Genomic DNA, 17211 nt, shown 5'->3' on the forward strand with positions numbered 1-17211 from the left:
GCCGATTATTGGTTAGTAATTGCTTCGAATCGTTTCGGGGATAACTTAACATCAAACAGTTTTTTGTACCAATTGTTTATCATTTTTCCGCAGGCAGAAAAAAGTTATTCCCGTTTTCACTAACGACGAACTAGGCAATGCCTAGTAACGCCTTATCAAAGAAGAAGATTCCAAGGCGTACATTTACGGCATCAATCGATTTTCACTAGGCAACTCATATAACCTAACTCTGTCTCTCCTAAAATCTGAGTAGAGAAGAAAGGAAAATACGCTCGGTTGTACAGCTTAGCATATTAAAAAAAAAGTAAAAGTTACCCCTACTTCCTGCATCGTTTTTTTTTTAAATTGATTCAAATCTTGTGCTCAAGCATAATATATATAGGTAAAATTAACAATAGCTAAGTCTAACTTGCTAGTATCTGCGACAATCAGATAATTGTTTATGATGTTTTCTTCTTAAAAATCATAATACAGACTGAAAATATACAAAAAATATGCAATAACAAAGCATATTCGGGTGATTTACGTCAGGTTCTATGCAAAACTTTGGGTTAAATTTAAAATTACATATTTTTATTAAGTATACTTAAACAAAATTAAAAAAAAATAAAAAACTATGTCGCAAAATTAAGTGTACCGATTCTTGACAGCGATGTCTCAAGCGAAACTAAACTAGGCAGAATTTCTATTCGGCCGACTTTTTTATAAGTTTACCCCATGTTTGTACGGCGTGTTTGAGTAACGCGGTTTGTCTTTGGGTGGGACCGATCAAACGTCGAACAAACACCCTATAATAACATTGTTTTATTGGGGCTAAATTAAACGGATGTCAATGAGCATATCTCGCGTGACGCGTGATGTCACTGATTGCAAAGGTGTATTTAAATTGATGATATGATTTGTTAACCCAAAACTATTCACGATAATTGAATAACGTAAAATTACATTAAAATGTTATCCCTCTAGCAAATAAAATGAAATAACGTTAATATTATTTATGGTAAAGTAATATTTTCTTTTTCTATTTTATACATAGCTGTTGCCCGCAAATTCATCTGCGATTGATTTTGTTTTTTGATGTGGCTTTTAATTTAGTTGTAGTTCAAAAAAATTTGAAGTATTTAGTATCGCTAAGCCTTAAATGAGGGGTTTGATGTTGTCCGCTTAAAAGCTTTGTACTCTATCTCCAACCACATTCATCAGATCTACACAGTTTGGGCAAAATTAAACACATATTATAACCTCTATAGTACAAAAATAATTATTTAAATCGGTTATAAATTGTCGGAGTTATGGTGTAAAACCGTCAAACACTTTCATCCCCTCTCCCAAAGAACCCGAGCTTAATGTCGGGATAAAACGTATCCTATATTACTTCTAACACTTCCAAGAATATGTGTACAAAGTTTCATGAGGATCGGTTTAGTTTCTTTTGCGTGAAAGCGTAACAAACAAACTTACATTGACATTTATAATATTAGTAGGGATAGGGATATGGATAGGGATAGGGATAGTATCCCAACTATTCCTATCCCTATCCATATCCCTATCCCAGGGAAATAGGGATTAGTAAGGATACTATAGTTAAACCGTTCACCGCGTACCTACTGGCGACTTGAAATGTATAAAAATACTGATTTGATTTGGGTTAATGTTTCGATTTGCGATTTCGTAACCAACTTTTTTTGTACAGATTGTTCATCATCATCAAATTAACGTATTGACGGCCACTTCTAGACATAGTTCTTTTTTACGGAGTTTCAGAACCACGTTCTTGGGCCGCTTGTTCCCAGTGGCTCCTAGCGATTCGCTTGATGTCATCTGTCCATTGTGTCGCGGTATTTTCAGCAGTGGAAGTCCATTGGTAGTCATGATGATGTTAAAACGTATCTATAGACTAAAAACATGTGGAATAAACCTGGTATGAGAATTACACGATCAAACTCGATTGACTTTTAAAAGTATGCACTGTCAGACATCTGGAGACACAATCAAATCGAGTCCTATTCTCAGAGCAATGAATAGACATATTGGTCGGCCCCATCTCGTTGTATCATCTCCTTTAACATAGTATACATGCAGTGGCGTGCACAAAGCCTTTGACCAGGGTATGCATAAATAAGGAAGATTGCATAAAATGGAAAAGCCCTTGGCCTTTATGAGTTATACAAACATTTTAGAATAAGCAGCAAATACATGACTTTTATAAAATTAACTCATCAGTTTTACGAAATATTGACTTCGCTGTAATAGTAAGAAATCGTGAAGCGAATCAATAAAACTTTGTATTAATATTCATGACCAGGAGTAAACATGAAACCAAGGCGCCTAAGAATTCTGTTCACAAGACAATACCGACCACGCGACATTGTGTCACGCAATTGCACTGTGCCAAGGAATTGCTGACCGAATATTTCTCCATATCGCCAACGCTATTTAACATACCTTATTCTATACCTACTAATCTTGTAGAACAGGATATTTTTGATCTTTGAACGAGCAAAGCTACAGAACCGCCTCCAACATAGGACCAAAATAGTTTTTCTTTAACTACATATAAGCATTTAAAATTACACTATATATAAAATTACGCATAAAGCTGAAAAAATTGTATGTTTAAGAAAGCTAATCCTAGGATATTGGATAGAAGCAGGCGTTACTTTACGGAAATCCATAATAAATTATGAAAATTAAGCTTAATTCGCTATGCTCCGTGAACAGCAGGAGAATCTAAATGGTGTAATTTATAATTTCTTAATTCAGTATACTCCACACCAAACAGATCCTCGGCAATGTACCCTCTACGTACGTTTCGCACCGAAACCGCAGCATCCTCAGGAGATGTTGACTTTACAATGAATAAATTATTGTTAAGAAACTTTACAATGAATAATTGTTTACTTACTGGTTCTTTCAAAATTACTCATACACCAGCAGTTTTTTCTTTTTTTTTAACATGCTTTTATTTACGCTTTAGCCCAGTAGTAGAGAGAGTGGCAGATATATTAGATACCTAATCGTTATCTACGCTAAATCGCTTAGCGGCACGTCTTTGTCGGTTGGGTAGTAACTAACAGCGGCCGAAGAATCCCACCGGACCAGACCAAAGAAAATGCAGAAAATATAAATTTCCCAATTGCAACTACCGGGTATCGAACCTACGACCTCAAACTGAAAACCAAAGCGCCCACCACTGCGCTAAGGAGGTTATCAACAAGGAGGCTGTATGTTTAACCCCCTAATCTCAAAAACCAACTATCTGATTTGAAAACTTACTGCTTTACTTGTTGCTTTACTACATGCTGTCTAGGCGGTGAAGTAATATTTCAGTTTTCATTTACACGTTTTTATATGCGTATACATAGTATGTATGAATACATAGTGTACATACACAGTTTACTATACTAGGCGACGCTAGGCTGATGTTATACGTCACGAGCATGTCAGTACCATCCGAGACGCGAACTCAGGAGTTTTACTCTAACAAAAATTACTCAACATGGCTTATGAAGTTTGCACTTCAAGAATGGTATTGTTATTATATTACAGCGCTCAATATTAAATGTAGCTTCTGGTATTAATATGCCAGGAGCCACGGTTGCGCGTACGCCAGAAAGGAAGCTTAAATTAAACATACAAAACTCTTTGGATTTAACATCGAATCTAAATTTTAATTAAAAAGCCAACTGACTTGACTAACGCTGTTTCATTTCCTTGCAGAATCAAAGTTCAAAGCTTTGTGGGTATTGTGTTTTTTATTGGGCGGCCTTTTGGTTCGATTGGATATACGTTTCAGTTAAAATGGCTTGTTGTACAATCAACTATTCTAATATTTCGTTTTTTATTTTTATTAAAGTGTTTTTACCTAAATTTTTAGAACTAAATTCACCGCAATAAACTCTCAATTGCCAAAGCTTTCAATTGAGTCCAAATCTCGCTGGCAATGTTATTTTAATATGTAATTTATTTTTATTAACGATATTTTGTAACTTATTTCTTTTACCTCTTTTATTTTTTTTATTCCATTACAAGCTGAATGCAATTTTACCTGGCTGTTAGTGATGATGCCGTCTAAGACGGTAATGGGTTAACCTGTTAGAGTTTATCTCAGTTATATTAGATTCTTAATCGGTTTCTAAGTTTCGGTAGGGTGGTAACCAGACTCTTCCTCCAACGAGAAGTTCTTACAAGCTAACGTAAAACCACAGGACACAGCTAGTAATAAATAAATGGCAATGTTTGATCTCAAAGTCAGGATGTTCGTAAGTAAAAGCATTGAACCCTACAGTAGGGCCGCATGTAATCCGACCCCGGCGTCAAGAGTCACGCGGTTGACACGCGCAAACACAGTTTTGTGACGAAATAGAGAACTGTGTTGCCTGTCAACGTTCACTGTCAAAACTATAATGGTATATCACCGTGGCACAACTCCCGCCGCTAGAAGAAGAGTGTCATAAGTATAACCGTATTGCCAGTCGAATCCAGATGAATATGTACGATGTAATTTATATTGTATCTTTATTTTTATTTTACTTTTAATTGAATTCGTAATGTTTTGGTAAAATAATATATTAGCATCACAAAACCCACTCAGGTTTAACCGGGTGCCCAAATCTCTACTAATAATTAAGTTTGATATGTTTGACTGTTCAATCGTATGAAAGGTTACTTTAAATTTCAAAATTCTAAAAACTTCACACTGGTAGTTTAGGTAGATAAATCTTTTTTTCATTTGACAGCCGCATTTTCCGAGAGGAGTTTTATTATACTTTCGTTTTGGTTAGTGGTGAAGAGTTGTGCCACGCTGATTTTTGACGAACTCCCTGCCGCCACGGTAAGTTCTGTGAATTTAAGTAGGAGGTCTCGGGTTCGATTCCCGACAGGGGTAATTTGGGGATCTATAATTTCTGATTTTTTTCTGGTCTGGTCTGGTCTCTAGCCGTGACTAGTTACCACTGTACCGACAAAGACGTGCCGCTAAGCGATTTAGTGTTACGGTGCGTTATCGCGTTGAAACCGATTAGGTGTATGACTACCATACACCTTAACAGGTTACCATCTTGGACTACATCATCTCTTACTACCAGGTGAGATTGCAGTCAATGGCTAACTAGTAGGGATTTAAAAAAAATACATAGATATATATAAAAAAGTGATGACAACCTGGCTTAAAGCTTCGACCTTCCTTTCGTGGGAAACTAGTTCAATCCCGGGCGCGCCCTAATTTAATATCATTTGCTTTAAAGGTAGAGGAAAATATTGTGAGTAAAACTGCTAAAAGTTCTCCACAGTGTTCTCAGAGGCTCGTGAAGTCCATCAATGCTTATTGGGCCAACGTGATGGACTACTGCATACACCCTTCTCATTTAAAGAGTATACCTGTGAACACCCTGTAGTAGGTTGGCAATGCTGATGTGCATGATATAAATATAATTCTACTTACCTTTAGTACAGAGTAAGGATTATGATACGGAAGTCCGACGAAGCCCTTGAGCCAGAGAAGTCAGGCTTCCGTAGTAGGGGACCTACGTAACCTATATACGAGTACAATGTCACGACATTGTCTAACAATGTCGGCATTTGGTGGATGAGGCGACAAATATATCTCTTCTTTATATATTACTAGCTGTTGTCCGCGACTTCGTCTGCATTTGATTTTTTTTTTGATGTGGCATTCAATTTATTTTGTAGTTCTAAAAAAAAATTAAAGTATTCAGTATCGCTAAGCCTTAAATGAGGGGTTTGCTGTTGTCCGCTGAGGAGTTCTGTCCTCTATTTCCAACCACATTTAGATCCACACAAAGTTTGGGCAAAATTAAACACATATTATAACCTCTTTAGTACAAAAATAATTATTTAAATCGGATTAACACTTTCATCCCCTCTCCCAAAGGAACCGAGCTTAATGTCGGGATACAAAGTATTCTATATTACTTCTAACACTTCAAAGAATATGTGTACAAAGTTTCATGAGGATCGGTTAAGTAGTTTTTGCGTGAAAGCGTAACAAACAAACTTACATTGACATTTATAATATTAAGTAGGGATGCTATAAGAATATTTCATTGAAGCTAAGTGGATCATAAAGTTAGACAATATTGCAGTAGTTATCATAACTCGGTCCACCGTATCAACAAATTACCGACCCACTAAAGGGCACGGGTCTCCTCCTCCGGTTGATATCTTGGGGAGGTCACTAAAGAAGTTCAAAGTTTGCATTAAGCGAAAGCTTATAGAAAAGTCCTATTATAGTATAAAGGATTACGTAAACGATAAAAAAGCTTGGGTGTAAACAATTGCTCTAACCAGGTTGCTTCTTAAATATTTTCTAATAACAATGTGAGATGGTGATAACAAAAAGAACACCTGGCTAAGTTTGTTGTGGGCTTCTTCTTAGACCAGGGCGCGATTGGAACCCTCGTAGCTTTAGTTTTAAGTTTACGATTGTAGTTATCGCCATCACTACTCACTGCTATGTACACATTTTGTATATAATAACGCATCAAAGGTGCTATCTATGTGCCTATTTGAATAAAGAAATATTTGACTTTGACTTTCACTTTGACTTTCCTCCCACAATGAGAAGGGGTTAAGGCCGTAGTCCACCACGCTGGCCCATTGCAGCATGAGAACATTATAGAGCAGGCTTCCTCACGATGTTTTCCTTCACCGTTATGGCAAGTTATATTTTAATTGCTTAGAAAAGTTAGTGGTCTGCGTGCTGGGATTCAAACTCGGTGAAAAGTGAAAAGCTCAGACCTCTGCTAACTTAGAAGCAACTAAATTGTCCTAAGGTAAAATGTTATCATCATCATCTTCTCTTCAACCGACTGAATTCCACTGCTGGACATAGATCTTATGTAGGGAGTTCCAAAATGTGTATTGCTAGTTCAGCTTCGCGATTCGCTCTTCCTCATTACTCATTTAATCACGTATATATGCTTCTAGCATAGCTCTCTTGATCGTTCAGTATTATGGATACTTTAGTTCAGCTATTTTCAACAAAATCTCACGTTTAACAAGCACCACTATAATTATGCTAGTGATACAAATTTTACTTTGACCATAAACAGTAAATACAATTTATATCGTGAGCTCTTTCAAATGTATAACGACAGCGTTATGGTAGAGAGCAGATTTTATTTAAATTGCCCATTCTATACGTTACCCCCTAAAGAATATGTTTGGACACACACGGGTCCGGGGAACAAATAAACGTCCTTCAGGGTAACTGACCGTGGACGATAAACAGTCGGACTGTTTGCTGGGGACTTTTGCAAATGTATGAAAGAAAATATTTTAGTTCGTTAAACAATTCTTTTACTTTACCCTTTACTTGCGATAACGTCTGAAGACGTTTCGAGCAAAAATAAAAAAGTGGAGAATGTGTAAATTCCAATGTTTGGCAATGCTATTGCTTCTTACGACTGTTTGTGTAACATGTCGTAAGCTTTATAGAATGTCTCCTTTAATTACTACATAACCTATAACATCGACATAAACTATCTAAAAAATCGAATTAACCATATGTTACAGAAAATTACTTTTGATAACTATTACTTAAGAAGTGCCCCATTCATCTGAATTGATTGATTGATCAGCATTTTACCGAAAAACATTTCTTATTTATTTAATGCATAGTTTTCAAGAAATAATTAAAATATTATTTAATTTAAAACTAATATACAGGATATTATACATGTCGGTAGGTATTTTGATATTAAATGCATTTGAATTGAAGAAAACAATAAGAAATTTTCTATTGTCATATATACTTCTGTTATAGCTATTAAAATATTTTAAATTAGTAACAATTCGGATAGTAATAGAATACTGTAATGTTTTGGTATAAATTTGTTTTCAAGTAATAAAAGAGACAAAAAGTAAAAGCAGATAAAAATAAAAATACTTTATTTTTCCAGTACTTTCAAGTATATTTAATTGTATGAGTATTGTTGAACTACTATTATTAAATCTCTGTTGTGTCACAGTGAAAAATACAATGTTTTTTTATGATCATATTTCTAGTAACCACTTTAAACCATTAAGTTTAACGTACTTAACAGAAAAAAAACCAGATATACCTTTAACACAAATCAGAAAACTTTGTTACTTAACTGTCAAAATTTTGGGCTAAAATTAAAAATACTCTAAACTTTCGTATAGGGATTATTGATTTCTTTGGTTATGTTTTATTTTATTTAGGAAACCTGATATATCAGAAAAGTGTAAATGGAAAAGTACACGAAGCGGCTTTTCATGATCACGTTCTATTTTGCAACGTTCTGAAATCAAATCCAGTCATGTCTGAATTGAAGAATCAATATGAAGTAGCTCACGAGCTTTAGTCGATCAAGACGATGTGTAAGAATTAGTTCTAGGATCTGTTTAATGTAATTTCTATAAAAGAAGTTCATGCTACAGTACAATTTTTACAAATAAACTCACCTGGTTGGCGTAAGTGTGTGTGAGCTTCTAAAGATGACTTCGGCATCACTGATAAATTGTTCCCGCCATAGCCTGCAAGAAATAAACATGTCTAAATCCAGGAAATCTTACCTGTATCTAGATACGATATACATATAAATAACAATCATAAAAATACATTTATAAAACTTGGAAGAGAGGGAAATTCACAAATCTCTTAACTTTATCACTTCCATCATTAATGCACATTTTATACTGCTTTAACTTTACTTCATTTAACCGAAAAACATCACTGCTATAAATTTTATATATATATAATTTAAAGCGCAGTTATTATGGATACAAAAGAATGAAATCTAATTTTTTGGTCTGATATAAATTATATGAGCTATATTTAAAAAAAAATAACAGAAAAGTTATTACAAAATTATACACTAAACTAATATATAAGTGATCTACGGCTAAAATAATTGAATTTACAAATAAAATATGAATAAATTTTATAGCCGACCGATTTAATGTAGTAAATTTTGTTTTATCATTTCTGTACAAATATATTACGCAGATTTTTGGTCCTTTATCAACAACAAAAGGTCTGCACCAAATTGTTGTATAATTAGAGCTACCACCTCATCAGCAAGCCTGAGGCCATCAAATCTGTGTAGATAATATTGCCTATTTCCCCCACGAGGGATGACATCTATGTGAACTGGGCATTCGAGAATGGCATTTTGTTTGTAACCCTATTCCTGATACCTTAGCTCCTATTTTCAACTAAATGCGACAGATCAAGGATTATAGTCTCTTTGATGCTCTCAATAGGATTTCACGCGTTGTTAGTGTTAGAGCAACATTGTGGAAACTCCTTTTGATTTTGGGTATATTTTTGATTCCATGTTCTACGGCTCTTTGATTTTTGGGGCGCTGTTAGTGACATTGTTAGGGGATATTTTATCGAGGTAGCGATATTATAGCGGAAAAATTGTTGAGATTTTTGTATATTGTATGATTTTAAATCATATTTTACTATTCTATTCATAGTTTTAATCATTTTCTATTTTTTTCCTTTGAGAGCTCAAAATATCCTCTACTGCATATTCATTTAATAAGTATTTTTAAACTACCTTCAGTTTTAAAATCAATACTCCTATTAATAACTAGCTTGCGTTTTTCGTCAACGTTTATTGTAGTGTTTTACAAATCCCGTGGGATGTTGGAGAAAAGCAGGCGTTACTGTGCAGAATTCCATGATATTTTAAAAATTTAGCTTAATTTGCTATACTCCACGAAACGCAGGAGAATCTGTATGGTATAATTCTAAATTTATTAAATGACATTGATGTTGTTTTAACAATTTTTTCATTAATTTCGACTTTACAATTCATTGTAAAGTCAACATCTCCTGAGGATGCTCCGGTTTCGGAAGCGAAACATGCGTAGAGGGTACATTGCCGAAGATCTGTTTGGGTGGAGTACAAGGATAGCAGAAATTATAAACAACACCATACAGATTTTGTTGCTTTTCGCGGAGTACCTATAGCAAATTAAGCTTAATTTTCATAATAAATCCCGAGGGAACAAACAGTTCCCACAGGAGAGGGAATAAAAGAGTTTGAAAATTTTTCATTGTTACACCTTGAAATGTGAAACGCATTTAGTTATTCTTTTTGTATTGGAAATCTATTTAGTTTTTACGAAGTTTATAAAAATAAAATAAATAAATATACTACGACAATACACACATCGCCACTTAGCCCCAAAGTAAGCGTAGCTTGTGTTATGGGTACTAAGATGACTGATGAATATTTTTAAGAATTATATATACATAAATACTTAGAAAATACATATAAACACCCAGACACTGAAAAACACTTATGCTCATCACACAAACAATTTCCAGTTGTGGGAATCGAACCCACGGCCTTGGACTCAGAAAGCAGGGTCGCTGCCCACTGCGCCAGTCGGCCGTCAAACATAACAACGGCCGTATAGATCTAAAGAACATTTATCGATATAGAGGACAGAACTCCTCAGCGGACAGCAGCAAAGCCCTCGCTTAAGACTTGAAGGGGTTAGATATTTTATTAGGAAATAATGACAGCTCTCAAAATTCGCTCGACTTAGAAATTGTAAAAAAAATAATGTTAAATTCACCTGTAAAATTTCTAACTCAATTACGAACAGTAATTATACATGTAATTATAAAAAATCGGTTAAATGGAATCTTGGACATTTTGCTGGAGACCAAATCGACATAGGTATGGCCTAATAAGTCTAGTCTTAGACTGCAGTATCAATCAGCACCAGGTGGGACTGCCGTCAAAGGTTGTTAGAGAAAAAATGAAAATCGTTTATACATTGCGTTAAACAGTTTTTACGTATTTACCGCGAATCTGGTTTAGTAACAAGCCTAGCTACATTATGATATGTGATTATTGATTTACAAAATAGATATCTCATCATCAGAATTTTGGGCATCAAGCCCCAAAGTAATCGTAGCTTGTGATATGGGTACTAAACTGGGCCGCCAAAATGTTATGGTATGGAGGACAGTATGGATATGATGTACGGCAGAAGCCGCGGGCTGATCTAGAAACATATAAGTTATAACATATCATGATCTATTAGGTCTGACCCTTGTTTGCGCATCGCGCACTATCGCCGACGGCATCAATCACTCGAAACACGATATTCGAGTCTATCGTTTCTTAAGCCACAATTCGGATATGCGAGTATGTCCACACACCAAGGTTATAGCGAACTAGTAAGGCGCGTGAGTTATAGGGAATATCTATTATCTTTTCAGGTTCGCCCTGAACAGTAATCTCACTTCTGTGGAAATGGTTTAAGATGGTAGCGGGCTAATCTGCAAGTCGCGTGCCATTTATATTAAACTCATAACCCTTATCGTTTTATGCGCACCATTGTATTGGAAAGCTTTATCGTTTCCCGGGAATTCTTGTCGGGTGATACTAGCCACGGCCAAAGCCTCACACCAGAGAAAAGAGTTTTAATAAAACTGCCATGATGTAACAGGTTAGCTATCATCTTAGACTGCATCATCACTTACAAACGGCGAGATTGCAGGCAAGGGTGTAGAGAATAAAAAAAAAAACAGCCCTCACTCTATCAATACTATCTTAATCCAAACTTTATTGTGACCGAACAAGTCGTTGTTTAACAGATATTACTCAGGGTCCTTTGCATAAAATCATTTTCGACGATATTGTTTCTATTCTCTGTAGGTTAGCGCTTGACTGAACGCGATTTAACACCAATTTGGCTAGCACCGATATTGTGATTATCATATTGGGATCAACAGGCATTTACTAAATTTACAGTGCAAATTCTTTTCACAGTTTAATTAACACAGGCTAATTTCTTGCCCTCTTGAGTTAATGTCGCCTTCAATTTCAGCGTAGGTCATATTCGGTAAGGAATTAGTTTAATGAGTTTCAAATAAAGAATTATTTCAATATTTCAGTTACCATTCTACTGAAAAGACGTGGCTCCAAGTGATTTAGCGTGCCGGTACGATCCTTCGTTGTACTCGATTAAGTATTCATACTCCTAAGTTCCTTAGCTTGTCTTCTCTTCTTAAATAGCTTCCATACTTCTGACAGTTGAACCAACTACCATTTAAACAGAATTAAAATTTAATGAAATCTTTTAAATAGTTCCTGCTACTTTCCTGTTTAAAGCAAATATTTTCTTCCTTCACTTTCACGCTCTGTCATAATGGGGCTTAAAGTATATGACCCAGCTTTCGAAGCAGCTTATTTAAAATTCCAGACACGATTTCTAAGATGTATATAAAAATATCTACTTAAATAAGTAAACGTCGAAAATACCACGATTTTCATTTGAAATTTCAATCATCCATCTTAATAGTATACCCGTAGAATACGTATAGCACTCGTTTTCGCTTCACGGCACGCAAAACAATAGGGCGCTTGGTTTCCCTCGCCTAAAGCGAGTTTTCCTCCCGTCTCCCATCCCTCTCGCACTCATTGCGAGTTACGTCAAACAGAAACGAAAGGCAAATACCACTCTCAGTTAATTTTCGGAGCCGCCGCTAGCTTCGTCTCATTTCAGCACACCCGGCTTTAAAGTATCGGTTTATTTTTAAAATCTCCGCTTCAATCTTTTACTCTGCTCGTAAAGAAATCTTATTAATCTGACGCCTTTTTATTGAATTTGTCGCGTAAAAACATTTTTTTATAATATGGTGTGCATTGTTTTGACTGGAACTCGATTCACAATTCGATTAGTAAATAAGCTCGATTACGACTTTCTGAGATAGCTTTTAGATTACTTTGAGTTTGTGAATCATTATGAAAAAAAAACTTAACATATTTCCGATAAAAAATACTAAATTATAGGTGATTTTTAAAGTTAGAGGATTGTCCCCAATGGACTGGTTGCACTCGCAATTAGTGTGTGAGGGGCAATAGTTAACTCTGTTAATAATATTATTTATAAATCTTTTTTTAAATTCTATTTACTTACATTAATGTCACAAACATATGAGGCCCTGTCAGGGCGTAGCAATGAAATAAGTTTGACCCTTAATTTTAACAACAATTTACACGATTTCAGTCTTAGTGTAGTCTATAAGTGTATAGTCTAATTGGTGTTAGTAAAAATAAAATCTTAAGCATCTCACATACTAATTGAATTATTGACTATAATAAAAGGGACTACAATAAGTTTTTTTAATCATTGAAATAAAACTGAAACGCAAAACTTTAATAATATCTCCTGCAATATTTTAATGTCGGTGCCAAGTAACCTTCAGGGTTAAAAGATCAATATCACTGAAATTTAAAAAGGATTACTTTAAAGCTCTACGCAAAAATAATTATAAAAATAGGTTCATAAAAAAGAAAATATTTTGCGCGCTATGTTTTGAACCGAAGCGAATCGAGAGAACCGCATCAGTACTTTTTTCGAACAATCTTTAGAAATGCACGAGTATTATAAATTTAAAATAGTTCACAATGTTCTTTAAATGCCCTTTGCGACAAATCGACTTATAAACAATGCAAATGAGACCTATTAATAAGCATTACGAATTAAGGGTGCCATTAGGGGCGTCACCTCACAAATCTCGTCCAGTTTAAATAAAGTTGTAGGAAGGTTATTTATATTTCATTTAGGTACAAGGGAGTTCATGCGGATTATTGAATACCATTTGTCAAATAGTATGATAACTTTTATTATTATACTTGGTTATTTGTTACATAATTTTTTGTTGCTCACGTAGTTATCACCAAGGTTTACACCATTGAAAGAGAGGTCGGTACCGTCTTACCGTCGGTACCCGCGTGACTATACCGTCAGCCGGCGGCTTTTGTGAGTTTGCGTTTGGGGTTAACATTTGCGTACTTTGTGTTGTTATATCGCTTTTACTGTTTAATGTATGTATTCTGATCGTATATTAAAACGAGTGTATTTTGTAAATATGCTACGCGCCGGTACAATGTAGAGACTTATGTGGGGCAGTTTAGAGTAATTAATAATATTATGATTAGTTTGTATTACAGGATAACTGCTTTAAAATCCCTTGCGTAGTTATAATATCTGAACAGCGGAAGCGATATACGATGTTAACATAATACTAACTTCTTTCAATAAAAAAGTCATCACCAACATCGTATTCAACTAATATACGTCCACTGCAGGACATAGGTCTTTTGAAGGTACTTTCAAATTCCACGCTTTTGCGACGCGCTTAATGTCATCTATCCACCTCGTTGGAGGTCGACCAACGCTGCGCTTACTAGAGCGAGGCTGCCATTCCAGAAAGTTGGGACCCCAACGTACATATGTGCCGTAATAAGCTATGTGTCACGCCCATTGCCACTTCAGCTTCGTGACTCGTTGAGCTATGTCGGTAATACTGGTTCTTCTACGGATCTCCTTAATTCTAATTGGATCACGTAGAGATACTCCGAGCATAGCTCTCTCCTTTGAGTGACTCTATGCCTCCTTATGAGGAATAAGATAAAGTATGAATTTAAAAAGAAATATCACTTTTCTTTTAACGAAATCTAACTTAAATTCGATACAATTTGAATGCTATTATCACGCTAGTTTTTACAAAAATATTAGAATTATGAATAATTAATTCAATCTTTGAATATTTCTAGCAGGCCTATTATTATCGGGCGCTATGATAATGGGGCGAATATTACTCCCTGGGGTGAGTTTAAATCGTTTGTAACTATTGTCCGGGGGCATTAAGTCGTCACGGACTGAAGCGGTGACGCGCGAAGCGACTATTCACCAAGTGTTACTCTTGGACCGTGTATCCCATATTGCTTTAGGCCACTCGCAGCTTATTAAAAATAGGTAACGTAGAGCTTCATTCGTCATCCTCGGCCTATTAAAGCCCTAATGCTGGGCAAAGGCTATTTCTCATAGGTATTTAGACCCTAGACCCTCTTATTCTATATTAATATAATAACGCATACCGAATTCTGATGAAACTGCCTAAATTCTGCAGTGCGTCGAACATGTTTGCCGATGCCAGAATAACAGACTATTTCGCGCTTACTCGTGATCTCGAGTTGCAGCCTTCTGATTCCGTATACGCAATTCCAAAAACGGAATCCTTGGTTTATGCTCCGAGTACCCGGAGAATCCTATTGTAAAGAGTCTGGCTTGCCGTGCATCGCGACGGAAACCGTAAATAGTAGGTTCTACGGGTACGAAACCTCTTTTGGGGTAATTTATTATATTTTATTTGTATTTTTTTAATTGTTTTCATTTCATTTGTTATTTTTTAGATCTTTTAAAATACTTTGCTACTTTTTTTACGTGTATATTGAGATGGGTTTTACCTGAATTAAACAATTATTATTATTATTATAATTAAGTGCGTCTAAAGCAATAAAATATCACTATCTTGAACGGAGATGGAAAACATCTGCCTCTAAGCAGCATTGCTGCAATGCTGTGTTCCGGTCTGAAGGCCGTGGTTGCCGGTGTAACTACTGGCACATGAAGTTTAAAACCTACGGCTCAAATTGATGGACACAGTGCGGCATGTTGCAGGGCGTTCTCCTTGTATGCCCTGTGTAGCGTTACTCTGTTTCTAGCCGATATTCCACCATTTTTTTTTTGTCGTGGTGGAAAAGCTTTATGGCTACCTCTAGTCCTTTTGGGCAGGACAGAGGTTATGTGGGACTCGTTTACCCGAACTAAAAACCACCACGGTATGTCCCTCTCGTTGGCTTTATTGGACGTCCGGGGAACCCGATGTATACTTCCCAGACAGGCGATATTCCACCTACCATCAGGTGGGCCATCAGATAGTTTCATCAATTATTACCGTTGAAAAAAAGCATTTCTGAGAGTTCTCTATAATGTTCTGTGAGTTCCACCAAACCGCTCTTGGTCAGCCAGTGGCGTGCACATAGTTTTTGAGGGTATGCATTAAGCAGGAAGATTTATGAGTTGTACAAAATTTTTTAGAGTAGGCAGTGCTTTTGTGAGTGTATGAAGTGCACGCCACTGTGGTCAGCGTGTACTACGGATTTAAACTTTCCAATTCTGTAAAGAGATCCGTTTCCTTTAGTGGGCCGGTAATGCGCTGATAACGACGATGAAAATGCACAACGCGAGATATTAAGTCACGTGAGAGTAAAGCAATCTGAAATCCCAAATTATTTTACTTGAACATGACGAGAGATTGGCTTCGTAACGACGAACAGCGTCAGTGAAGCGTGCCAATGATAATAATCCACGATCCCTCGCTTCTCACTGAGCGGCATAACGGCATAACGATAATCATCGCAATATTGCATCACTTACCGAAATATTGTAAGTGTCAATCAAAGAATTAAGTTTGCATTGTCGGTCGTCGCGGGGCACGTGGCAAGCGCACGCCGCCCGATCCCTTCCATTTCACAATAATTCGCGACATGCTAGGTAGCTTTTATTTTGGGGCGCCTTTGTTTTGATTTTAAAGCGTAAAAAATGTACGTAACGCAACACAGTGCGGCAAATATTAACACGCGATCGGATTCCCGAGTCGAAACGTAATGTTTACATGTTAATTGAAATGGCTCTCCAAATAGGTTAATTAACTTATTGTGAGCACGTAAATATTTTGAAGAGAGCTTTCTGTTTCAGTACAAATTTCATTATTTTTCTGCTCTTTTTTACTCAGTATTTTAAAAATATATAATAAATTCAGTCACTCAGTTTCAACCATAAATAAAGCAAAATTAATATATTAGTTTTCGGACAGGATACTGATTTTAAAACTAAAACTAAATTTTTATTTTCATCGTAAGAGCAAATCAAGCCCATCGTGTTCGGAAGTTATCATCAACATCATGTGACACAATTATAAAAACTCATCAGTAAAACAATTCCGTTGTCTCCGCGTTTAACCAATCACAAGATTGCTGCTCGATCGTGGGCTTCCTGTGATTGGTCGCACGCTGGACGCAATCTTGCCAAGAACGCTTGTTTGACGCCACAGTTTGCCGTTGTATGAACAAAGGAAGTACTTCAGATATGAATATACTATTATCCAAAAATAATGTAAGTTAGCATTTACTAGCAAAAATTATAATAAGTGAAAAAACTACTGCCGTGATAAAAAATTATAATAATTAATGTTTCCATTTACAAATTTGGAAACAGGTGATCAAATTACGTTACTATTTTAAGATTAAATTGAAACCGCAACTGTAAGGCGCCTCTAACACTCGATATAGGATGGTTCTTATAAGTCGTAACTATTGAATTAATTTTCTTGTTTTTACTTTT

At 35.8% G+C, this 17211-nt stretch overlaps 1 protein-coding gene across 1 annotated transcript in view; it reads right to left on the reverse strand.

Moving 5' to 3' along the window:
- LOC120636238 (DNA-binding protein D-ETS-3) overlaps window positions 1-17211 on the reverse strand; it is a 118715-nt gene that overhangs the window by 38251 nt on the left and 63253 nt on the right. Inside the window, exon 5 of the mRNA XM_039907614.1 lies at window positions 8449-8520. Coding sequence (XP_039763548.1) covers window positions 8449-8520 — 72 coding nt within the window. The remainder of the gene's footprint in view (window positions 1-8448; window positions 8521-17211) is intronic.

This window comes from Pararge aegeria, chromosome Z, assembly GCF_905163445.1.
Source record: "Pararge aegeria chromosome Z, ilParAegt1.1, whole genome shotgun sequence".
Lineage (NCBI taxonomy): Eukaryota > Metazoa > Arthropoda > Insecta > Lepidoptera > Nymphalidae > Pararge > Pararge aegeria.